The sequence below is a fragment of the Anser anser genome (genome assembly GCF_964211835.1).
Source record: "Anser anser genome assembly, chromosome: 6".
Lineage (NCBI taxonomy): Eukaryota > Metazoa > Chordata > Aves > Anseriformes > Anatidae > Anser > Anser anser.
In genome coordinates, this window is record NC_139726.1 from 39,531,916 (window position 1) to 39,558,677 (window position 26,762).

The 26,762-nt window shown below is 43.9% G+C and overlaps 2 protein-coding genes across 12 annotated transcripts in view; one reads left to right on the forward strand and one right to left on the reverse strand.

The window, feature by feature from the left end:
* PLCL1 (phospholipase C like 1 (inactive)) overlaps positions 1-26,762 on the forward strand; it is a 205,138-nt gene that overhangs the window by 161,928 nt on the left and 16,448 nt on the right. For all 10 annotated transcript variants that reach the window (XM_083843011.1, XM_083843013.1, XM_083843019.1 and 7 more), the window contains 2 exons: positions 10,343-10,418; positions 14,506-14,615. In XM_083843011.1, coding sequence (XP_083699137.1) covers positions 10,343-10,418; positions 14,506-14,615 — 186 coding nt within the window. The remainder of the gene's footprint in view (positions 1-10,342; positions 10,419-14,505; positions 14,616-26,762) is intronic.
* The window catches only part of LOC310902101 (uncharacterized protein), a 176,498-nt gene continuing 165,612 nt past the window's right edge, over positions 15,877-26,762 (reverse strand). For both annotated transcript variants that reach the window (XR_014586484.1, XM_083843083.1), the window contains one exon: positions 15,877-25,569. The gene's annotated coding sequence lies outside the window, so the exon portion shown is untranslated. The remainder of the gene's footprint in view (positions 25,570-26,762) is intronic.

Below are 26,762 nucleotides of genomic sequence, written 5' to 3' on the forward strand. Positions count from 1 at the left end.
TCCTGCCAGCGAGCAGGCTGGGGGTGCAGCAGGAGCTGGGAGGGGACAGACCCAGGACAGCTGACCCAAACTGGCCAAAGGGGTATTCCATACCATCTGACGTCATGCTAAACAATATATAGGGGTGGCTGGCCGGGGTGGGGGGCCGGCTGCTCGGGAATAGGCTGGGCATCGGTCAGCGGGTGGTGAGCAATTGCATTGTGCATCACTTGTTTTCTTACACATTATTAATGTTAATACTATTATCATTATCACTATTATTATTATTATTGTTATTATTATATTCCTGTCTTAATAAACTGTCTTTATCTCAACTCACCGGCTTCACTTTCCCGTTTCTCTCCCCCATCCCAGAGAGGGAGGGGGGAGGGTGAGCGAACGGCTGTGTGGTGTTTAGCTGCCAGCCGGGTTAAACCACAACAGTCCTTTTGGCGCCCAACGTGGGGCACGAAGGGTTGAGATATCGACAAATCTGACCAGAGTGTGTTAAACTAAAATTGGTATAAGTATTGGACCTGCTTAATAGTTGCTAGTCACGATGTTGATTGCCTTAATCTCCAGTCTGCTGTACCTGGATTCCAAATTACAGTCTGATTGTAAACCTGCTCTACCAAGTAACCCGTAAGAAGAATGCTTTTGAATGGGGCCCTGAGCAAAGACAAGCCTTTGAACAAATTAAGCAGGAAATAGTTCATGCAGTAGCCCTCGGGCCAGTCCGAACAGGACCAGATGTAAAGAATGTGCTCTACACCGCAGCCGGGGAGAATGGTCCCACCTGGAGCCTCTGGCAGAAAGAACCTGGGGAAACTCGAGGTCGACCCCTGGGGTTTTGGAGTCGGGGATACAGAGGATCTGAAGCCCGCTATACTCCAACTGAAAAGGAGATATTGGCAGCATATGAAGGAGTTCGATCTGCTTCGGAAGTGGTCGGTACTGAAGCGCAGCTCTTCCTGGCACCCCGACTGCCGGTACTAGGCTGGATGTTCAAAGGAAGGGTCCCCTCTACACATCATGCAACTGATGCTACAGGGAGCAAGTGGGTTGCACTGATTACTCAGCGGGCTCGAATAGGAAACCCCAGTCGCCCAGGAATCTTGGAGGTGATTATGGACTGGCCAGAAGGCAAATACTTTGGGATATCATCAGAGGAGGAGGTGGTTCGTGCTGAAGAAGCCCCCATGTACAACAAGCTACCGGAAAATGAGAAGAAATATGCCTTGTTCACTGACGGGTCCTGTCGTATTGTGGGAAAGCATCGGAGATGGAAAGCTGCTGTATGGAGTCCTACACGACGAGTTGCAGAAGCTGCTGAGGGAGAAGGTGAATCGAGTCAGTTTGCAGAAGTGAAAGCCATTCAGCTGGCTTTAGATATTGCTGAACGAGAAAAGTGGCCAGTTCTCTATCTCTATACTGATTCATGGATGGTAGCAAATGCCCTGTGGGGGTGGTTACAGCAATGGAAGCAGAACAACTGGCAGCGCAGGGGCAAGCCCATCTGGGCTGCGGCATTGTGGCAAGATATTGCTGCCCGGGTAGAGAACCTGGTTGTAAAGGTACGCCATGTAGATGCTCATGTGCCCAAGAATCGGGCTACTGAAGAACATCAAAACAACCAGCAGGTGGATCAGGCTGCTAAGATTGAAGTGGCTCAGGTGGACCTGGACTGGCAACATAAAGGTGAATTATTTATGGCCCGATGGGCCCATGACACCTCAGGCCATCAAGGTAGAGATGCAACCTACAGATGGGCTCGTGATCGAGGGGTGGACCTGACCATGGACACTATAGCACAGGTTATTCATGACTGTGAAACATGTGCTGCAATCAAGCAAGCCAAACGGTCAAAACCTCTTTGGTATGGAGGACGATGGCTGAAATATAAATATGGAGAGGCCTGGCAGATTGATTACATCACACTCCCTCAAACCCGCAACGGCAAGCGCCACGTACTTACAATGGTGGAAGCAACCACCGGATGGCTGGAAACATATCCTGTGCCCTATGCCACCGCCCGGAACACTATCCTGGGCCTTGAAAAGCAAGTCCTATGGCGACATGGCACCCCAGAGAGAATTGAGTCAGACAACGGGACTCATTTCCGAAACAACCTTATAGACACTTGGGCCAAAGAACATGGTATTGAGTGGGTGTATCACATCCCCTAACATGCACCAGCCTCTGGAAAAGTTGAACGATACAATGGACTGTTGAAGACTACACTGAAAGCAATGGGTGCTGGGACATTCAAAAACTGGGATACACATTTGGCAAAGGCCACCTGGTTAGTCAATACCAGGGGATCTGCCAACCGGGCTGGACCTGCCCAATCAAACCTGTTATGCACTGTAGAAGGGGATAAAGTTCCTGTAGTGCACGTAAGAAACATGCTGGGTAAAACAGTCTGGGCTACTCCTGCCTCAGGAAAAGGCAAACCCATTCGTGGAATTGCTTTTGCTCAGGGACCTGGATGCACTTGGTGGGTAAAGCAAAAGAATGGGGAGGTCCGGTGTGTACCTCAAGGGGATTTGATACTGGGTGAGAATAGCCTATGAGTTGAATTGTAGTATGTTAATTATTATATAATAATGTATGTCATCACTACCATGATTGCTATATATCATAGATGAAAATGGTGATTAATTAGAATGTATTGGAAAGAGTGTAACCTGAGCATGACATAAATGGTATGGAATAAGGGGTGGATATCTGTCCTGGTTCCAGTTAGGACAGAGTTAATTTTCCCTCATAGTAGCTGGTAGGGTGCTATGTTTTGGATTAGGGTGAGAAGAGCGCTGATAACATGCTGATGTTTTAATTGTTGCAGAGCAGTGTTTACACCAGGCCAAGGACTTTTCGGCTTCTCGCTCTGTCCTGCCAGCGAGCAGGCTGGGGGTGCAGCAGGAGCTGGGAGGGGACAGACCCAGGACAGCTGACCCAAACTGGCCAAAGGGGTATTCCATACCATCTGACGTCATGCTAAACAATATATAGGGGTGGCTGGCCGGGGTGGGGGGCCGGCTGCTCGGGAATGGGCTGGGCATCGGTCAGCGGGTGGTGAGCAATTCCATTGTGCATCACTTGTTTTCTTACACATTATTATTGTTAATACTATTATCATTATCACTATTATTATTATTATTGTTATTATTATATTCCTGTCTTAATAAACTGTCTTTATCTCAACTCACCGGCTTCACTTTCCTGTTTCTCTCCCCCATCCCAGAGAGGGAGGGGGGAGGGTGAGCGAACGGCTGTGTGGTGTTTAGCTGCCAGCCGGGTTAAACCACAACACCTAGAAAAATTAAGGCCTCTTTACAGGAGCTGATTGTGATTATTTTGTAACAGGTAAGGACGGACAGCACGTCTGTTGGTACAGTTGAGGGAAAGCAAGTTGGAGTTAACCTCTCAGCTGATGTAGAGATTTTGTGGGGATTTTTGAGAAGTGAAATAGTATCTGTCACACTGTTGTAGACACCGAGGTATTTAATGACAGTTGTATTGTGACACAGGGATTGGTCCATGCATGCTAGCAGAAGTCTGCAGAGGTGTGTATAGAGAGGACCTGTTCTTCTGTCTGCTTTTCTTTCAGATTCAGTCCTTGTCTCGACGCAGGCATGACAGTTATTTATTCCCAGGGAGGAAGCCCATTTTCCCAGTTTATGTAAATACAAAATGACTAAATAGATTTTTGGTGAGCTTTTCCACTGAAATCCGTATTTCAGCTGGGACAGCCTCATCCCCAAGGGCCATTTTTCACAATTCTCTGAACAGCTGAAAACAAGGGATATTGCAGAGCATAATGCTCACTGCCAAGAAAGTGTCATAACGCACTGACGTCAAACACAGTCCGGTACATGGACATTGAATTCATAGCTGTCTTAAAGAGCTTTCTATCCAAAATTGGATATAGACTGGGAAAGCAATTATCCTTTTTCTTTCTCCTTTTCTTGTAATTCTCTCTCTTTTCCCACCACTCTCTCAATTTCTCTCTGAGAGCCACATCAATTAGACCCTTCTAAAATAGGAAAATGGTCAGATCAGAACTTTTCTTACAGAATGAGATACCAGTTGGGTGCTTTAGATGGCCTGTTTTAGCACAAGCATGTTGAAAGCCGCCCCCTTCCCCTGTTCCTCCACTGTTTCTGTTGTTTTGTAGAGAACTGGTATTCATGCACCAGGTCACATTCTGCAATGCTCTGACACCATATTTTCCTAGAAATACTTGGAAGAAAAATCATAAAATTAGAGCTTAAAGTGAATTTTCTTCAGTTCCTTTTGCAGTTTGTGTGGCTAAGGTATTTCAGAGATTTCCAACTAATGTAACCATCCCTGATAACTGTTCCTCTTACTTGGCTGTTGCAGGTAAAGGCTCAGATACAGCAAACTAGCTTGGAGGGCACTGGGACACCGGTGGCCAGCATTCCTTCCCACGTCCTGGCACCATGGGGACATCCTCTTAACAAGACTTGCTGGCACATGATTAATTGTCTGGCAGTTTCATGTCCCAAATGTCTGCAAGAAATGCTTGATGCTAAAGAGAGAACCCTGCTGAAATTTTCATGAGCTCAATTTGCACTTCAGATGTTTTTCCAGTTGGCTGTGTTTCTGTAGCTTTTTTCTTTTTCTTTTGGTAGCAATAGAAGTGTGATATGGTACTCCTTACCAAGACAAAATTTGTCATTGTCTAAAGCAGGCGTAAGAGACTGGGACAACAGCAAAGAGGAGACACCTATAGGAATAGGAAGCTCCTATTGGATTTTTTTTTTTTTTAATTTGATGTTTTGCTGGTTTCTGTTCTAACCTTTGGAATATTTATGAGAAGATTCTTTGAAGTGTCCTTTCTATATCATTTATCTTCCCAGCAGGAGCAGTACTTCAATTTGCCACCAGAGGCTTTTCTTGTCTTGTCCTTTTTTTTTTTTTTTTTTTTTTTTTTTGTGGTGAGACTCTGCTGTGTTAATTTCCTCTCCCCTTTCAAATTTGTAGAATAGCTTCTAGTAGAAGGAAGAAATTGGTTTCTAGCACAGGAGTTCATTAAAGTAAAAAATAATAACATTTTTGTTCTTTTTGTACTGATCCTGTGATTAAACTGTCTGTAGTACATATAAGAAATAAGTGTTAATTTCTTGTGAGTTAAAAAATGACATCTTTAGTGTTAAAAATATTTTATATTTTGCTTAAATTATTTATCTTTGTATTAACACTTAACAGATATGACAAAGTTAAATATAATTCCTTCTGCAAATGTGATTTTAAAGTTGATATTGCAGATTATGTTTGGACACTTAAATAAGCCAGGTCATTTATGTTTTCAGCTTGTGGTCTGTTCCACCTCTTGGTTCTCATACACTGTCTGTTAGGGAGCTCCTGAGCTCCAGCTCCTGCTTCCCGTGCTGTTGTGAGAAACCTGCATGATTGTAACAGGGTGCTTCAGGTGGATTGAGATGAATTAAGTTTAAGCTTCTTGTTTTTGGCATTTCATAACGTTACAATTAGAAGAGCTAACTTGCAGAAAAAAGCTAACACATGCAGATGAGGGTTTGTATTCCTCATCCCCATTAGCTCGTTAAACGTGACACCTACTTCAGGGATCTGTGCCATGTGCATCCTCTGTCAGGCTGAGCAACCCCTTCTTTGCTGTGCAGTGCGAGAGCATTTCTTGCGCTGCAGCCCCTACAGTAGAGTCAGCACCTCCGGGACGTGCGCAGTCCTGGTGGCCCTGCACCATGGAGATGTGGCAGGGTTCCTGATGGAGGAGCAGGGCCATCCTTTGCTCCCGGAGGGCTTTGCCTCCAGTGCAGCTGCCAAGCGCAGAAGCGCCCCACACACTCTCTGTGGGTCCCCTGTCCATCAGGAGGCAGAGCCCGGTTCTAAAATGAGTGGGATCCCAAATGGCGTTGAGATGTGCACCAAATAGTGGTCAGAGGGTCCCAAATGGCATTGAGGTGCACAGCAAATAGCAGTCAGACCAAGTGGTGACTCAGGGTGTGTAACTCGCTCCCGAAGTTTCGTGGTAATGTGGATGCTGAGTGAGTTCTGTTCTCATGCCTATATAGGATAGCTTGAGTAAAGCTTCTGTTTTTATGCTCTTCCCTTCTGCGTCTGTTTTAAAGTCTGTTAAAGGTAGTTTTTCCCATTCACCTTATTCCTCGTGCTTACTTTAATAGGTGTACGCTGCTGGTCAGCAAAGTAGTTTTATAAGTCCCTATAACAGAATCAGGTTTTTGTGTGGCTTCACTCTTATTTTTGTCCTTTTTTTCCTTGTAGTTATTTTAAACACATCACTCTCAAAATTAATCTTTCCAACATGGGAAACAGGAACTGTCCTAGCTCCAAGTGGACCCAGATATAGCATCCATCCTTTAAAGGCTGCTTTTCGGTACATGTTTCTGTGTGGTTAATCCCTTGAAAATCAGTGTCTGGGAGGTGACACTGGTGGATCACGAGTTTTCTGAGGGACTAGGACACCTCCTTTTTTTTTTGAAAGCCTCTTACCAAACCGAGTTGCCGTTTGGGAGTTGACATTAAAAAGCAGCCTGATGGGTTCCAGGCAGAAGATTGGGACTTAAAAAACTGCCTGGAGAAGCACCACTCAGCAGCAGCCTTAGCAGAGTGAAGGTGTATGGAAATTCAGGCTGCAAAGAGTGCTCATTCTTCGCATCTGAGACATGTTGCTGGATTTCATAATATTGCTGGCAAGACTGGGCTTGAAAATCTGGGACTGTTGTGTGATTTATGGGGTTACCTTCCCAGAAGAAAATCTCACAGCCCTCCCTGTTGTGTTTAGAGCTTCTGGTTCTTGTCTTGGCACCACAAATAAAAGTAGGTGACATCCACAAGCAGGGCTTTGGATTTGATGCCAACTGGAAAAGCTGGGAGCATTCAGACTGGGAGATGGTGAAGTCATTTGAGAACTGGTGCCAAAAAAAACACACCAACCCTGTGTATCTAGATGCCGTATCACAGGACTGTGTGCCGGAGCTGTTGACATGATCAAAGCCATGGTAGCTGCATCTCCCAGGGGTTGATAGTAGGGTCCAAGTGGAGATGCCTGTAGACAGCGTGCTGCATCCCTGGACAGCATCATCTGCTGTAGCTGGGAAACCTGCTGAAACTGCTGTCTGCTCTACAGTGTCCAGCACGAGGGGACACAGCCTCAGCTGGTCAGCTGGCACCCTGTCACCTGCTTTCACCTGTGCAAGGCTGAGTAGTGACCAAATGTTAGCATTAATTCCAGTAAGCAGTAACCAGTAACTGCTTCTTAGCTGGTCCTTACAGTGCTAACTTAGTAAATATCCCCTAAGGGATATTTACCTTGCATGTCAGTGAAAACATACGAGGGGAAGGGGGAGGGAGTAGATTTTTAATTAGTGTTTGACTGTTTTTTGAGGGTTGTATCAGTTGTGTTCCCAGGATTTGAAGAACATCTACTGTGACAGGCTTAAAGAAACAAACAAACAAAAAAAAAAAACAAAGCCCCGTGCTATAATTTTATTCTTGGAAAGCAGTTACTTGCCTGTTGTACTCTTACCTGTATGAATCCATCTCTGATTCTTCAGAGTGAACATCCTTTCTTCATCCACACCAACTTGTCATTGCAATCATTAACAGTGGAGCTAGGAAGTGTGATCTCAGGCCAGCTAAAAATGTGCACCTGATTCTTGTTGGGATCAGAGTCTGGCCTGTAACGCAGAAGTACTGGGTCCTGCGTGCAGTGTTATCACACCTGGGAAAGACACCATAGGCCTGCCAAAGTCTTGTACCATAGTACACCCAGGATGTGTTATTTCTACCTAATGCATACGTCCTAAAGAAATCTCTGAGAACAAATATCCGGTGGTGAAATAAAGGCATCGTTTAACACCAGATACTGAGCCATGAGACTCTGAAATAACTCTCCGGATTTATCATGGGACAAAAGCATCTTATTTTTGTCAAGAGTGCTGCTGTGTGAGAAGATAGGAGCAGGTTAAATTCTGCTGTATGATCTGGTTTTAATTGTTCTTGCTGAGGGGAGAGCAATGAGACTGTGATGTCAGCATCAAAGGAGTGGAGGGCTGCTCTGCCTGCTCTGCAGTAAAGGAAAATTGACATCCTGTTGCTACTTCTCTCTTAAAAGCAAAAGTAATACCTTCATGTTTGATAATCCAAAGACAACTGCAGCAGAAACTCCTGGGAATGAGTCCAGTAGTTGGAAGAAGACGTGGTCAAGGTCATTTGTACCAAATTGCACGTAAAACTCATGATTCTCAAACTTCTTTTTTTTTTTGTGTGTGTGTGTGTGTGTGTGTGGCATAAATGTGACTCTCGTAAATCAAGTTTTATACTTTGGAGATCTGAGCACATGACAGCCAGGCACTTTGGCTCCATGGGTCAGCTTCCTGGTGCTGCTGCATGGTCAGCGCAAGCACAGACCCATGCCCTGGTGGTTGGCAGGCCCCAGGGATGATGGGGATGTGAGGCATGGAGGAGCCATCAGTGCCTGGCCAGACAGGGTGGCAGGGGAGCTTCCTGCAGGCACCATGTCTGCGTGTCGCGAAACCACATTCAGCCTCTGCCTGCCTCTGTAGTGACTTGCTGGTGGGGGGGTTCTCACTCACTGTGCTGTTCAGACCAACTGCAGAACTTTCAGCTGGCAGCCGAACAGCTCCTTCAACACAAAATAACTACATGCTGCAGCATGGAAAAGCCAGAGGCTGGGTAGAAAATGTCATTTCTTTCTAGATGTCAAGCAAAAATATCAAAGAGAAAAAATCAACATGATGCACGAACAAGCAAGTATTAAAGAGTGAAAGGCAAAGGATACTATCTAAAGTAATTTACGTCTCAGGTATATCCACCAGGCATCTTCTGTTAAAAAATAATTTTACACTCTATAGACAATAAATAATTTTGTATATTTATATAGATAATAAATAATTTTACACTCTATAGATGTGTCAGACCTTTTTCTTTCTGTCTGTGAATCTGGTAATGGATTTTATTTTTTTCATGTTCTTGTTTATGTCAAAGTAAAGGCATAGGTATTTTTTATTAAATTAAGCCTATCTTAATAGCTTTGATTAGTGACAGAGATGGCAGAAGCAGCAAAATTTGGATATGAATTTCTCCAGAATTTGGAAGTTTGGGTGTGACTTCCAAAAATGTCTCCTCCCTTGTATCTAATTAAAACAATAAGAAGTGCTAATATGCAAGTGTTAGCTTAGTACTTTTATACCGTCTTCCACCAAAATTGTTGCAATTGACTGGTTGTGTTTTCATACTTAGTACATTTGAAAGTAGGAATGTTTTTAACAGTTGTAACATTTTGGCAAAGCTTTCAGATGGTGGCTTCTGTAATTTCAGGATGTAAAATTAGGCAGTATTCAGTTTGCTTCATTTCTAATTGGCACCTCTTTCATGCTGCCTGGATTTGATTGAGTTTTGCAATGTAGGTCCCAGGAGAGTGAGATTATTCTCAGACACAGTTTGCTATACAGCATGTTCTTTCCTTCTGTAACAGATGTATGTGCCGCCTTCTGCAATTTCACAGACTATAGCATTGAAACAATTTGTTTGTTTGTCTGGGCTTCTGCAGGGCTTTGGGAGGATTGTTAACAGCAAAGGAGAAAAGCAGTTGCAAGAAGGGAGACTCAGGAAACTTGTCCCATAATGGGTATTTTGTCTGTGTTTCTTTTAATGGCGTACTCTAGGAAGCCACATAGATATGGGTATCTCTGAAACTTGTGAGCATTCTTGGTGAAACTACCTGCATTTTTCTTTTTTTTTTTTTTTTTTAACCCTTTTAAACTTCAGCAGCAGTGTTGAGATGCTGAAAGCTATAGGATTTAGATTAGAATTTCTCCAAAGGGAACCTCAAGAAACACTGAAGCTTTTTGAACTACCATAGTGCATAAAGATGCGCACAGGCTTAAATATCTTTTGAAATCAGTTCTGTTCATGGCTTGGTAACATTTTTGATAGCAACTTATGTTGAGCACTATATTTATTTCTCCTTGCATTTCAAGAAAAGTACTGATTATGAAGGGCTTGGTTTCATATAGAATGAGTGTTGTTTGTCTGCTAACTCTCCTTTCTCCTGAAATCATTTCACATTATTTACAGTGGTGTCTCACTGATGTAAAACAGCTGTTCTTTGATTCTGGAACAAAGATCTTCTGAGCAACTGTCACTTAGCCTGATGTAGATCTAGGGGACCTGATATGAAGCAATGATCCAATCGTTATAGTGCTGTTCGCAGAACAGAGCTCTTCTTGAGTTTTACCCTTGTTGTACCTTTCAGTGGATGAGATGTTGCAGGAAACCATAGTAATGAAGTTGTTTTTTGTTTATTTTCTGACAGATGATTCAAGAGAGCAGGGTTCTTATCGAGACGGCAGACATCATTCACGACAAGATCGTTCAGTGTCAGAAAGCAGGTAATTCTCCTCTAATGTGCAGTTCTGGATAGGAGATGGGAAACAATGTGCCATCATTTTCTTAGTTTGCAACTTGAGCATCATCTTTCACCTGATATTTAAGTGAGTATCCTGGTCTTTCTGTAGCAGACTCCACCCTCCTGAAGGCTCATCCTCCAGCAGCAGTGGAGGTGTAGGATCAGGGAGAAATCCTCAGTTTTCACCTCAAGTCTATTTCTCCATCTGCTTTACAGCTCTGAAATGTCTGACAGCATTTAAATGAGTCAAATGAACTAGAAAGGAATTCAATTAAAATGAGGGAGTGAGAAGGTATGCTGCCTTTACTGAGCTCTGTTCTCTGCCATAACTATTGCCTTAAACGCAAAGGCTTGGAAACCTACAGAACCAAGCTTTCTTGCCTACCTTTATTTAATTTTGCCATTTCGGGTTGGTTTTGAGCTTGGAAACTTGCACCAATATAATCCCATTATGTCACAATGAATCTGTGTGGCTATGCATTATGTATCTTAGTTACGCGGGCACAAATAGGTGTAAGTAGACTTAAAGCAGATCGTATTTTGCTGGTGTATGATATTGGATGTCTCTGCCTGAATTAGAGCTGTCTTGTGTGCATCAGTAGAAAGGGAGGAGATGATTTCAGAAGTGGCTGTATGCTGTCTGCTTTGCAACGGGTTCACAGTCCTTTTTCAGGATGGTCAGAATGACCAAAGTGTCTGCGATTCGCAGTTCGGCTTACTCATGAAAACTCTCTTCATCACTTGTTCAGGACAGTAAGCCAGACTCCAAACTGGGACGTTTCCTGTAGTTTCAGCTGATAGACAAAAATAAACCCTGCTTGAGAGATTAGAGTCCTCATTTGGTGGTAGTAAGATCTTAATCCTCTACAGCTAAATCCGTCAGCTTTCATATATCAGAAACCATGCAGAATAAATCCTTGCAGTGTATTTCTATTATGGGTTTACAATGCTGAAATAAAATCTGTTTTCTAGTCTAGCTGTACAGCTGCACCTTTTGTAATCTGCAGCAAGCCTCAAAGGTCAGGAATGCAAACACTTGCTACTGTATTTAATTCGTGACCTCAGAAAAGTCTTCTGAGACCCCAACAGTCATAAATACTGTTTTATTCCAATAGGTGTTTTTGGATTTGGCAAGTGACAGAGGCTACAGCCATTCGTTTCTATTAAATGTAAATAATGAATGAAACTGATGCTTTGTAGTAAATTCCTTAATTCATCTTTTTAGTTAGAAGAAACTAGGAAACTGTTACAGTAATAACATTTAACTGGTTTTTAATGTGGTACAAGAGCAGGGTGGAACGGAGTCTTTGCTCTTGGAAATTCAGAGCTCTGGAGCCATGACCAGAGCTGTGGTAGCAAAGGGAGGGGAGGCGAGCACGTTTGTCTTTCTGCACTTCATGGGCCTCATCTTGGGTTGTGCCTTGGCTCCCCCTGTGTATCTGCACAAACAGCATAAATGTCCACAGCACAAAGCCTTCAACAGGTACAGAGGGTCTAGGAAATGGGACAGTGATGGGAAAATACAGCGCTAATGGTCTTTCTAGCTGCTATAATTTAGAGCAGCACCAAATTATGCAGACCCTCAGGAATATCAACCAGCTCCGTACCCACCCAGCTCTGCGCAAAGAGAGAAGGACCTGTGAAGTCCTTGTGAGCTGGTGACGTGGGCAGAGAACACGACACAGGACTGTACCATAGAACAGCTTGGGTTGGAAGGGACCTTAAAGATCATCTAGTTCCAACCCCCTGCCATGGGCAGGGATGCCACCCACTAAATCAGGCTGCCCAGGGCCTCGTCCAACCTGGCCTTGAACCCCTCCAGGGATCAGGCATCCACAGCTTCTCTGGGCAAGAAGCATGTCACCAGGCTGATGTCCAAAGTTGAATGCAATTCCTTTCTCCTTCCTTCCCCCAGCAAAAAGATTAATTTCTTTATTCTCTTTACCGTTGTATCTCCTTGTTAATTTCTTTGTTCTCTTTACTGTTGCATCTCCTTGTACTTCCACTGGTTTTGCTTTGTTAGCCTTAAAATATTTCTGATAGAGAAGAAGGCTGGAGAGAGATGCAGTGCTCATATAAAACCTCGGGATTTAAGACAGAGGAAAGGAGCGAGAGAGAGGATTGATCCCTCACAGTGCTTGATTGCTGATTAGTTTGTTGCAAGTGTTACCCAGGCAAATTGTCCAAAGAACATTTTAAATGTGGCAAGATGAAGCACTCATAAGTTAAGAGGTGTCAGAGGTACAATTGCAAGTGACATTGTCCTTCACCTCAGCCCAGTCCTACTCCCCTTGGACACGTGTTCCTACCCGACCTCTGCTTCACAGCCCAGCCTGTTTTGGTCCCTGCCCTCTGTGCTACGGGACCCTCTCTGCTCCCCCAGATGACTTCTCAGGCTGCTGAGTTTACAGGGTTTTTTTGTTTGTTTGTTTGTTTTCATGTATGGTTTTGGCCCAATGCATTAACAGGTTTGAGGACTGAACTACTAGACGTTTTCGTTGGTGCTCCTTTCCACAGCCTGACAAATGTTAGTAACTGCCTCTCTCTGGGACAGCATTATTTCCAGTTTACAGGTGGGAAAGTGAGATCTGGGAAGGGGGAAAAACAAAGTATGCTACATAAAGGTAGGGCTGCCCAAGTGGAACTGAGCACTGTTGGCCTTTGTATTTCTTCAGAGGACAAAGCAAGTCACTTGGAGGTTTTCTTTCACTTACTCAAGTGAAATTATTTGAGTCAGTTGGCACAAGGCAGCTTGCAGGGGAATCTTTCTTGAGGTGCAGTTATTTAGACTGTTTTCCAAAGGAAGTATTGCAGGAACTCTGTTACCTTAGATATGCAAAACTTGTGAGTGAGTGAAGTTTTGGAGAATAAACAGTAGATAAACCTTACATTGTGTGAGGTTGAATGCCCTCAGTGTTTCTCAAGCAGTGGCTCAGCTGCCTCCAGATTCAGTGCAAGGCAGAAGGAAGCCTATTGTCAGTCTTCCAGGAGAGCTTTGGGCAAGCTTACACTGACTGCAAGCTGCCTTGGAGTATCAGAGGGCTGACTCCTTCAGTCACCCTGCTAAAATAGCCCCTCTGTGCTCCATGCAGGTGTTCTCTGTCAGGTGCCGATGGGGGTTTCTTTGATGTAATTTCAATGAAGCCTGAACTTGTGAGTGACATTTGCCTTAAAACAACAGGGGAGGGAGAGCTATGAAACAACTGGAGATTGAACTTGGTTTGTTCAGCTGGGACGGGCTTCAGATATTTTGGAGTGATTTAGTGCCAATTTGGCCTTTGTAAGGTGCAAATTAAGGGAACACAACCAGCTCTCTCTCCATTTTGTCTTTTCATCCACAGCAACCTTGGAGAAATGTTTGCATACACTGTGCAAATCTCATAGAATTGGTGAGCTAATTGGGCTCGTTAAGGTTTGTAATCTGCTCCCAGATTCTCAAGTTCTTGTATCCAGCAAAGGATTTGCAGACATTTGCTACAGAAACTAGCAATAAAATGTTGCCAATTCCCAGGTCTACGGTTGGAAGTCTCAGCTCGACAGGCTGCAGGAATAGCAATCTTGTGATTAGCAGTGTGCGTTCATGAAATAATTTGTCATTGTGGAGTACAAGGGTTTTTCTATATGACTGTGATTAAGATTAATGAGGAGCTGCGCACCCGAGTCTGTGTTTGCCATGCTGCACAGGTATCTTTCCTGTCTGCCAGACTGCCTCCCAAGGTACATCTATTGAAGGACAGTGACAAGTGATTGCCTTTTGTCATGATACTTCCAGCAAAGCAGACTGCAATCAGAAGCGCTGGAGGGATGTTTGTGTGGGGAACAGGCATGTGCCTGTGTAGGACCCCTGGACTGGAAAGGAGAGTTAAATACACAATTGGAGGCAGAGCTGCAAGGCTGCACATAACACTTCTATTTGGGAGATGCTCTCCAGGGTGGGATCATGACAGGGAAGAGGGGGGAACACGGAAAGAGGATGTAGGAAATATCAGCTGCAACAGTGAAAATGCTCACTGAACATTTTACGGGGGTAATCAGTCATGCAGAGGGTGATGTAGTGATCTGTTTTTTAGGGATGGAATTCCATGAAGAGCTCCATAACCTCGGCACAAAGGAAGGCTTGAAAGGAAGAAAATTAAGCAAAGCCATTGAAAGCTTTGCATGGAATATCACAGTGCTGAAGGTAAGCACAGAAAGCACCACCTTGTGTCTCCTATTAACTTTATAAGCACATCCTTGCTCTTTTTAGCTTATCTCTTGGTACTGTGTTATTAACACTGGAGACACGTTTTGTTTAAATGGAATGTATAAGTTAACCCCCAATTATTAAGATTTATCAAATACATCTAATTACAACTGTAGTTTGGAAGCTGTGGAAGGGAATTTATCTAAGCCTGCACAAAAGAGGAAGGGTAGCTCATTAGTTTGTATGCTCAGAGACCTGGTCTCAGTTGCCTGTTCTGCTTCACACAGAATGTGTGAATGTGACCTGTCTGAGGTCACTGGGTCTCAGACACTTGATTTGTAATATGAAGACACGGGCATCTCTTGGGGAAGGAGAGGGAAAGGGGGCAGGCTGTCATGAAAGCACACACAACAAATACTATAGATCCTGCAGGTGTCAGGGGTGTGTTTCAAAAGTGGAGCACCATCCAAATAGCTAAAAGAGCTGCCCTCCATCTTGGCTGCGTGGTGACACGCTGCGTAGTGAGCGCCTCAGTCAGTGGGCTTTAGCTCCTGGTTCAGCACTGATCAGCCAGAAATTGCCATGGCAGCTGGATGTCTGACCTTGCGTAAAGTTGCCCAGGGACAGCCTAAGGTGGAAAGAAGTAAGGATCTGGTGCAGATGGCAAGGAGGGGACCTGAGCCAAGCATTCAGGTCATTAGCATTCAGGTCACATTTTGTTTCACAGCCTCATTTCCCACCTTGCTCTGATAGATCACACGTTGCTCACTGATGTCCCCTCGCTCCCTCCCTGCTGCTTCCTCCCTCCAGCTGCCATTAAGCAGGTTGCCTGTCTGTGGCCCTCTGTCACCTTCCCTGCACTTCCCAGGGCAGGCCAGCTGATGAGAGGGAATTTTTACAAGGTTGCTAATCAAATATACACCAAAACATGATGTGCAACAGCAGTAGCAAAATCAGCAGGAGGTGGCATGCTTCAGCCTGGTGGAGATGAAAAGAGCACTAACCAAAAAGAGTTGGAAATGGAGAGGAACAAAAGTGGATGGGAGAGGCTGTTGGTGGTGGGAAAGGGTTAGAAGAATTGGGGGACACCTGCAGTTCCTTGTATACCTTGATTCACTGTGAGAGAGGGATGGAAAGAAAGTAACAGGGTCAGCACAGGCTCAGTTAATAAGACCTCTGATGAAAACAAAAGGCAACCAATTCAAACATGATGGAAGAGACTGACCTTTTCCACACAGCATAATTAAGGTGAGTAGTTAAAGAGGACAAAAAATAATGCACTAGGCAGTTCTGTACATTATTCTGAATACCTTTAGCTGTGTTAAGTAAAATAAATGCTTCATGCTCAGAGTCAACATAAACACAGTCGGGGTTGCTCTAAACTTTCAAATTTTTAGATGCTTGTCAAATGAGAAGCTCAGACCTCTGAGGGTGATCTGTGATTAATGAAGATATGAGTAGGGTATTAGAGAAACATTTTCCATGAAAAATAATTGCTGCCTAGCACACACTGCCACAATCAGTATTATGAACATTTAGTCAAGGTCAAAGAATAATTGATGTGTCATTTCTAAGCCACAGCTTCTTGGGGATTTTTTTGTTTTTTGTTTGTTTTACTTGTATATTGAAATGCCAACAGTGTGTGTTGCAACTGTCCTCTGGTACAAAAGTGAATGAAACACCTTTTCATTTTGACTGAAGTCCAATTCAGCAATGATACTAGGCAAAGGAGAACCACTTTGTACTTCAGGTGTCTGATATGAGGCAGTTGGTCACCATTCTTTTTTTTTTTTTTCTCCTCTTCAAGAACACTGTATTTCAGTGACCCTACCCCTAACAAACCTATTTGCTGGTTACAACTGCGTCTTGCATTTGGCACTGACTCTCCCCAGTGTGCTGGTGAGAGCTCCCCAGGAGTTGTGGTGAGGAGAGATCAGCAACCCTTCCCCACTCAAACCGGGTGCCTGGTCTAAGGGTGGTCAGGTTAAACCACAGCAGTTGCATGTACATTTCACTAGAAGAAAGTGCCTGCAACATTTAGGAAATGCATCAGCTGCTTCACACTGGGTGAAGTGAGAGAAAGGCAAAACAACTCCAGGAGAAAGCTTCTTTGTGTGCTTGGGGTTGTTGGAGGCAGTTACGTCATGCAGGAGTAGTCAGCTTTGCTTGCAAGTTTGTGCGAGGTGCCCATGAGCAATAGCAGGTATTATGTTTTGCTCGTGCCTGCCAGATGATTAATAGTCTTTTCCTAGGCTAGTGAAGCAAAAGCTTGTTTAATGAATGTATTTATTTATAAATATTCATTGCAATAGGTAAGTTTTGAATACAAAGAATGGATGTAATAAAAAAAATTGCTTCTGGCAAAATCATTAAATAGTAACAGTGTAAGATTAAAGTATATTTTATAAAAAACATAACTGTGGGCATTCTTCATGTTTAAAAATCCCCTGGGGTACTTTTATGAGGTACATAATGAGAATGAATCAAAACAATATGTTTTTTTTTTCCTTAGTTTATATAATGTAATTACATGTTAGTAATACTCACCAGAAGGACAAACTATTTGCCAGAACATAAAAATGTTAGTAAGAACAGGGAAGCTACAACTCGGTGACAGTCAAACAAGTCAACTTTGACACATATTATTAAAATGGTACATCTTTTTGTGTGTCCCATGTAAAATAGTGTCAGACATCCAGTCAGTAATATTGAGAGGCACAATGTAATTAAAGTAGACAGAAGAATCATGTTCTTACAGCAAAATTAGTCGTTAGGATCCTAAGCGTAGTCTTGCATTTGTTTTTATTTCCATGCACCTCTGTTTCTGTGCCTCCGTTTTTCTTTCTGTGTTTAAGTTCCACTAAAATGCAAATGTGGCAAGAAACATTTTGTTTGCCACCTCAGGCAAGCCCCCATGCTAGGAACCACTCGTTTCATCCTGATGGATACAGCAAAACTGCTCTGTGGGATCTGCTTGACAAGTAAGCTGAGCAAGGTTCATGTGAGGTTCAGGTTTATTGCGCTCATGTGGACATGCTTTGTCTGTCCGCAAACATGTCTTCCTGGGCTATCTGTACTTTGGTGGATCAGCAGATACCAAGTCCAGTAACAGTGCCACCAAATACTTGGCTGCATGTTGATGGTAAATATCTAGTTAGTATACCTACATACAGACTTATTTATAGACAAAACACGGAAAGACAAAGTGGCATTTACTGCTTTGATCTTCTACTGAAGGAGAAAAAAACCACAAAGGTTTGCGTCTAGTCTTTGCTCTGAAATGCATTCATGTTTTTAAAACCTTTTTGCTGCCCATGATAACATTTTGCTTCTAGTGCCATAAGTGTGTTCTGTGTGATTAGGACTCCCAACTATTATTGTGTGCTGTTCTTCACACTGCCAGGCTACAAGACATCAAGTGGTTAATTTCAGAGATCGTTTCATCACCTGTCCATCAGTGTATCTGCTAATTAACTTGCATTTAAATTAATGCTGATTAGATGTATAAAGAGAGAGGTTGCTGAATGCAGAAGGCATGCAATTATTAAATTGCAAATGCAATTCACTCTAAGGGAGAAATCTGCAATTTTATGATGTAGTTGTCAACAATGTTAGCTCTGGTATAGTGTTGTTACGCAGCAAAACTGTGCATAAATAGTGGTTCTGGATGATGTCCACAAATGACCTGTTTCTTCATCAGAGTCATTTGCGACAGCCTTTGGTTGCTTGAGAGATGTGCAGCATCCAGACCTCTCACTTGGGTGGTGGAGACCCAGATCACTTTTGTGATCTTGTCACTCCAAGAACCTTGAGGCTTCTTGGAGTGACAAAAGCCAGATTTCTGAAAGATGTACATACAGACAGGCATATACTTATCTAGCTTCACCTTATCTGAGCTGAATTTTGCATCACTAAGAAGGTATCAATTTTCTTTAGGAAGAAAAGCAATGTATCTGACAGTGATTATTATGCAAGAACATCCTTGGGCACAATGGCACCATGCCAAAGGCTGCTGATCCTTTGGAAGAACTAGGTCCTTTCACAGTCTTAATTTAAAGATTATTATATTACAGTATGGCACTGTTTTTAATGTATACTGTACAGTACTCTAAAGCCATCTGGTAAGTAAGATTTGCTTGTTTCCACATCAGTCCTTTTTACTGTAGTTAGGCAAGAACCCATGGTTTTGCTGCTTGGCATGCTACAGAGCAGACCCCAGAGCAGCGTGGCATTTTCATGAGGACATTTCATGTAATTAAGCTTGACTGCAACAATATATTCTACACCATGTCATACAATTGCTGCCAAAGGATTTGCATGACATTTTACTCTCCAGACATTAAGCTAGAACCTGGTGAAATCGTGAGCACCTGTAAAGTTGCTGTATTCCACGTACCGTATATTTCTTTCCCTGTAAGTGTCAGTTAGGCTCCCATCCATGCCTCCCCAAAGTATCCTCATATCTGACATTTCTGGTTTTCCCAGCATCTCTCTGTGAACATACGCACATTGGTGCTCAATCTGTGAAACTGCAAAAATAGATGCAATGCAAGCCACGGTGGCTTAGCAACAAATTCTGGTGATTTGCTGTCACCTTGTGACAGTGATAGTCCAGCAAGAGCTGTAAGGCAGGAGCGGTTTGAGTGGCATGGAGAGTTCTCACTTGCCTTTAAATGCAGGACTAGTTGGATTATTCTGTGTCTACTCATCTCCAGATCTCCCTAGATAAATATGTTTTGAATGTGGTTACCCTGAAGGCTCATTTTCCAGAGATGTCTCTGCTGCTGTCTAGTCCCCATGTGGTTTGCATTTCTGTTGTTTCTGCAGTTCATTGTTGTTTCTAACTTTTAAACTTCTCTGGGCTGCATGACCTGACTGTTTCTGAAGTACCAGCTGCATTGCTCAGTCTGGCTCAGCTACAGCTCAGGTTGGCTGAGTCCATCAGACGACAGATTTTGCAAAGGTAGAGAGGAAATGCAGAGCTGGGCTAATTATTCACGCAGTTACTAGATCAAGTTTGTCTTTTACACATTAACTGAATGACAAAGAAGGAAAAAAAATAAAAAGGTTGATGAAGAGGGTGCTGAATAGAAGGTTAAGAGGTCCAGTCAGCATCTGCTTATTCTTGTAAATGCTGGCCTGCTTAACTGGATTCATTTTATTTAACAGTAAAGGGAAAGGTCAGGGAGGACAGAAGTGTTTAAGTTGCTCCTTGTTGAGCACGTGAAGAGCTTGGAATAATGGCATAGGATGGGAGTGTGGTTCATTCCTGGGTCCTTGTGTGGCCAGAAGATGGTGGCAAGTGTGGTGGAGGCTCTTGGCTCAGGATGCCCCTGTTTATAGGGCCTTCATGCCTTTTGGGATGTGTTTGGTATTTTTTCTGGGACCAAGGTGGGGTTTAGAGTCCTTTAAATGATACTGAGTTAGAAAATAGAGAAGTAACAGCATGTGATTTCCACACAAAGCTCTTCTAATCAGTGGATTTTGTATATAGACAAACACAAACCACATAATTATTAGGTAGGTGGATCCTTCTTGTACTTAGAGTGCTGTTCTCTGCTGATTAGGTTGGTAACTGCCTCCACGAGCTCTCCCTCATACTGCTCACTAGTTTTTGCCTTTCTTGCCCAAGCCTAAAAGTAGGAATGCTCCTGCAGAGCTCATTAAAAGACACTTGGTCTTGGTGGATCTTGTCAGTTGTATCTGGTGATAGAAACTTCTCAAGTTACTTTAACAGTGTGTATCAGGGTAAAACAATTGTAATCCCAGTTTCTCAGCAGTACTAGTTAATCAGCTGGAATATCCTGTTCTTCTGGGTTGTCAGCCAGGCTGCAGGAGCATTGCTCCAGAGAGGGTGCAATCTCAGACAAGTACAGCACAGGCTCTCTAGGTACCTGACTGCTCCGTGCGAGCTTTTGAAGACCTAATGCTGTTTCTGACAAGAGCTCTGTTTTCTTGGCCAAGGCAAATTTCAAGACATAAATCAGATTTAGAGCAAATTAACTATTCACATGTTTAAAATATATGTGAAGGCTACTCAGGCAATCTTAAATCTGCAAACACCAAATGCTGGCAACTGAAGAGACTAGTAGGGAGAGAGCAACAACTGCCAGTGTTCATAGCTCTGGCTCCCTTGTGATACCTTGAATCTCTCAGGAGATGTGCCACTGCATGGAGTGCCAGCATGGCTCTCAGTTTGACAAAAAGAAGAGACTTCATCCCATGTTAGTTATTCCTGTTTTTTTTTTGTCCAGTACTGGCATAAGAGGAGTGTTTTGTTGACTGGCAAGAAGCAATGGTCCAGACACTCAGGTCAGGCAAAGTAAGAGCCCATCAAATATATACAAAACAACAGCAACTTTGGGACAAGAGCAGATTAGAGAAGTGAAAGATGGTATGAAATGCCTCTGATGATATCTTGTCTTTGCTCATTTTTATTGTGTTTGACTAAAGTAAGCCAGAGAGAGATGGCAAGGAATATCGCAAGGTGCCTTTTATTTCCAGTGATGGGACAAATTGCCAAAAGCCGTGGACATGATGCTGCCACTGGCCGACATGTAGAGCATGTCGCGTTGCGGTGGTGGTGAGATGCAGGGCCAGGAGCTTGTGGGGTCACTGTGCCTGGTGCTCCTTGTGCCAAGACCACCTTGGTGGCGCGGGCTTGGAGCCCAGCAGAGGGTTGGCACGCTGAAGTCCTCTGTGTCGAAAGTGGATTTTAGCATCACTTCACAGAGCGTTGTCAAGATGTTTAAATAGCCCTGGTCTGCCAAAATAGATGTCTCAGTCTCTTCTGGTGTAGGTTGGGTGCTTGCTGAAGCCCCCTGCCTGATCAGGTCCTGCCTTGGGTTCCCCTTGTGCCTCCCTGTCATCACTGTCTTTCCTGGCTCTTCTCCTTGACCCTAAATCCTTGTTCCCTTTGTGTCACTCCAGCCCTATTCACCATTCTTATTCTGTTCAGGGCATCCCTTCATTTCTACTGTTTACTCTAGCCCCAGGCAGTGAAATGATGTGCATCATCTAAATCATTCTAAACAGTTGGAGAACTCCATTTAAAGTATAGTACTATATTTATGAAGATATATAAAAAAGAGAACCAGTAAATAGTGCATGGTGTTGCTCACTGCCAAGGTGTTTGTTTCACCCATGTGTCAGGTTCTTCCCCATCCTTGACCTGGACTAGGCTTCTCATGGCTCTGAAACTGCCCCTGTCTGTGACCCGGTTCATGTGAGTTTATCACTCCAGGTCTACACCAACTTCCCCCCGGGGTGGCCGCGTGTGGGAGCTGGCACTGCTCTGCGTTGCTGGGGCAGACACAGCCTGCACCATGGCTGCTCTCATCTTTGTTCTCCACCAACCTTGCGCTGGTTTTGATACCTAGGTGCAAAGACCAGCTTCCCTCACATTTGTGGGCCATCCTGTACAAAGACTGGGCAACTGGAAAAGTAATTAATAATGTTCAGGTGAAGATGTATGACTGCAAAGAGAATTTGTTCTATGAGAGCTGCTTTGAGCAGTAACAGGATTATCACCTGTGAGGAAGTTATTTGAAAAATCAACAGATATGATTACAAGTACCTTGAGGGAACTCGTCTTCTGAGAAAAGTGAGCTGTTTCTGCACGTGTGTGTCTGAGCTGAGCTTGAAAATGGGTAGTAGTAAGAAAAGAAAAATGAAATACGAAACAGCTGAATGGAACAGCCTTTGTAGATGGTTCCCTACTGAAGAAGGCTTACATGAAACTAGGTCACTATCATCTCCCATCCTTTGAAGGAGGCGGTGAAGGCAGGAACTGCAAGTAGTGTAGGAACTTCAGCAACTTCTTCTACCATCCCCTCCCCTGCACCAGTGACATTTGCATCTGAGACACAGATATCAAAGGCTGCTGCACCCGGCAGTGGAGTTAATTAACACAACCTGAAAGACGTGGAAGTCAGGAATCCTATTTGTGCTGATCTGACAACGTGACCTCATTCAGAAGAATTAAAAGGGCTGTATTGAAAGTATAAGTTTCAGCTGAAATTTGCATATTTCATCCTTTTATCTGTCACTAGCTGAACTAACAAAGAAAGAAAGGAAATGAGGAGCTGTCTCTGATGTGTTGAAAGTTGCGTTATAAACTGCACTGAGCTGTCATCCTGCCAGGCAGTTGGGCAGTTGCTGGAGGGGACGGGAGCCTTTCCCCTGGGTCCTTGCCCGACCAGTGGGCTGGCAGCAGGCTTGTGCCCCCTACGATGCTCCTGCCCCAGCTCCTCATGGCAGTGAGGGGCTTGGTGAGACCTCTTCCTCTCAACCTTGGTGAGACCAGGTTGGCTGTGTCCCTTGGTACCTCGCCTGGGTGGGAATTCAAACACAGAGGAACTCGGTGGTCCCCTCCTTTGCTCTCTTGCATTCACTGTTGATTTCATTTCAGGGTGATCAGTTAAACAGGGTGATATTATTCATGTGCTGAGATGCATAAAATGGATGTTTTTCTTGGATGCAGTTGGTTAGATTTGTCTGTATCAACTTGGGCACTGACTATTGCTTAGGAAACTCCAGTTATCTCTTTATACAACTTGGAAGATTGCTGATGTCCCTTAAATAATATATGAAAAGAGAGATTCGGTTGCATGGTTATTTATTATTGAAAAGACATGCTACATTTTAAAATTATTTCAGTTGTAGTTTAATCTCCATTATTTAGCAGATTCACATTACAACCCAGGATGTGCTGTTGCTGTGCTGGTCTTGTCCCTCCCCAGCTGACATGCGTTGTTGCTTCTGGCCTGTGTAGAGATGAGACTGAGTGCCTGGCAGGGCATTTTGCCTTCTTTGTGTTTTAAATTGTTAAATACCATTGCAAATCAGCATCACATGTCCTGATAAAGGTCTGGTGGAGCTGTGACTGTTTCAGAGCTAACGAAAGGCAGGTAGAATAAACTCCCTTTGTTTTCCTCTAAAAATGGAGCTTGTATGCATCAGCTCAGTGCCCTACCCGAGCAAGGGTAACCCACAGGGCTCTGGAAGGACTTTTGCCCCGAGTGTTTGTGTTCCTAGGCTGTTAAATTCACCAGTTCATTTAGATGACAGGGCTGTGTGCCACGGGGGAGCTTCTTTCGGCAGCCTGTGCATGCATTGTCATCGTATGAGGGTGCCTGTGTCTGAGCCAAAGGCTCTGTGACTTGGTTATCCATCCCGGGACAGAGCAAGCGGGGGTCTCTGCTGGAAGCCTCCAGACACAGTGAATTTTCCCAATTTTGTGCAAGGCTGCTGAGTATCAAGGAGAGACTGAGGGACAGATTTGTGTGTGGGAGAGGGCCCTACGAAGGGATCACATATATGTTGCTTTTAAATCTCAGTGGTGTAGTTCTGGGAGCTTTAAACCAGTGCTAGTCTGAAACGGTTGTAGTTGAATGTAAATTTTGGTGTGTGCCAGGAGGTTAACGTCTTTTAAAAATTACCTTTGTTGTATGTTTTGAGCTCACTACAGCAGATCACATATAGTTTGAGTGTTTATAAAGGATGTGAAGTTGACTGCCCCTTTTGTGAAGTGAATTACATGCCTGTGTCTACAAAATGGTGCTCCCTGCAGGCAGAACGGGTGTCTAATTGAAGCTGATCCCACAGGGGGCTCAGGAGGTGATGAAAGCTGACGTTTGTTCAATTGAAACCTCCCCTTCTCCTGTTGCGGAGAGGGTGTTTCTGGTTTTCCCTGGCACTGTCAGTGGCCTCAGTCACATCTGGTAACGTACTTTACAACTCTTTTACTGAAGCTAGGGGCTAGCATACCTCTTTATGAATGACAAGTCCTCCCCTCCTCCCTTGTGGACATACATAGGAATCCTCTCTGCATTTGTCAGGATGTGTATGATGCCATTGCTAGCAAGGACCTTTGTGACTTTTTCTGCACTTAAATGAGAACAGGAGTCAGAAGAGCTGAATTCTGAGTCCAGCAGGCAGTGACTTGCTTGTGTGACCTTCTCCATTTCAACATATGAGTCCTAATTCCATTTTTTGCCTCCTTACATTGAAATGAGAAAATGTTCATCCACGCTGCTAATGTATTCCAAGGTCTGTGGTTAACAGAATAAAACGCTCTTTAGCACAATGATGATATTGATTCATTTTTGTAGTCTGGGGTCACTGGCTGTTGAGTAAAGACTTCCATGTTAACATATACATTTATTGGCAATATGGATCTGTGGATTGGGCTTAGGCAGTCAGTGGAAAGCCACAAACTGCGTTAAACAGAAGTCGTAGGTGTTTCTTTGCAGTTATTCTTCCCCAGCAGCACTGGCGGATCCTGTAAGTTGCAGCCATGGCAAGTGTTCCCAAAAATGTGCGCAGGAGCTGTGTGGCAGTGCTTGAGGAATGAGAGGCTGCAGTGCTTGCAGGTGGAAGTAAGCTTTGCAGTTTCCCAATCCACTGTACAGTAATCTTGTTCCATATCCTTGACAACTACAGTTTTCTTTTCCTTGGATCATGTGAAATAAAGTGCAAGATGATGAGCCCTAGGTGAGGGCTGGAGACAAAGGTGATTCTCTCTCCTGTGGGTTACTGCCCACTTCACAGGGTCCTGTGGGATTTGTTTGGTGAGAAAAGCTGAGACAAAAGCAGAGACTGTTGCTGTGGCAGGTTCTGTTTATTTTTAGATCACAAAAAGAAAAAGGCAGCATTGCTTATGTCAGGCTATGTACACAAGAGAGCAGACTTAGAGAGAGACAACAGTCAGACATAAAAGAGTAAACTAAAAAGGCCTGTGCTCAGGATCCTCCATGTTACAGATCAGAAATAGGTCCCATGTTGGCAGGAGAAGCTTTACTGAGGCACTGTGGTTCACTCTGCACAATGACAGTTAAGTACTCTGCCTGTTCTCACCTGGTGTTGCCCAACTCCTGCTCCTTAGCACCTGTGGTCTGGTCGTGCTGGTGTACCGAGAGGAGGTGAGCCAGATGAAGGCAATGAAAAGCACCTGAAAAAGACACATGTTTGTGCAGGCTCCTTTGGGATGGCTTGGAGGCCCCACAGCATGGGAACCATCTCCTAGAAGTCACACTGGTGTGAATCCAGAAGAGCTCTACTGACTCGCCTTGCAAGAGGTGGTTCAATAAGGATTTTTAGTGCTCCATGGAGTTATTTAAATGGAGGAGAAAAAGATTATTTAAGTTTTGCAATTTCTTTCCTAAAGCTGTGACTAGGCAGTTGGGTAGAGATCCCCTGCTCCAAGCATCTGCACATTGTTTTAATTTTGACTGCTCCAGGCCATCTCTATGGGTAACACAAGGAGGTCGCCAAAGACCATTCCCAAAGCTAGGTGCCCTCAACACCCCCTTGATGTCCGTGTTATCTTTATTTTTTAGACAGAGACCTCACAGTCTTGTTTAGTAACCTGTGATAAATAAAGCATAGGACTCAACTGAGGTCCATAATCTAATCATATGCTTTGCTTTGCTGAACAAAATTCAGATGAGCTGTCTGAACGAGATGTACTTGTCAGAGATAAATGAGCTGAGTCTGGAGGCTCCTGGCAGCATCAGCAGGAGAGCTTCAGTGGGCGACTCGGTGATCTGAAGTTGGGGAATCTAAATTCCCCCAGTGTGACGTCCTCTCCAGCCCTCACCAGTAAATTGGGAAGTATTACTGTATTGGGCTTACAAATTGTCCTTGAGTCCACAAGTTGGACTCAATGATCCTTATGGATCCCTTCCAACTTGGGATATTCTATGAATTAAGTTTGATTTTGCTGAGAAGTCTCTTATTTTCAGTGGCATGGCATCATAGCGGTTTGGAAATTGTTTCCCTCACTGAAGTTTTAGGGGAATGAGTGTGTAAGTCAATACTACAATACCCATCTCGTACCATTTTTTTTTTTGTGCTTGGTTCACTTGATTTGCTTTGTGTTTCCATTTCTGTGTTTCATGGAAAGTTCTCACATCCAGTCATGCTTGTTTCTGACCCTTCCTAATTTTTTTATTCCCTCAGTCACTTTGTTCCAGTAGCTCGTGGCCTCCTGGGTCAGTGTGTTTCTTACAAAAATAACCTTATGTGCTCTTGTTCGTAGTTGGTTTCACATCTGCACTGGGAGGGAGAAGCTGGGATTCTCCCAAGGTAAACAAGCTGTGTTAGCACACAGGTCCCACAGTTGCTGGCAGACAGCAGCCTTTC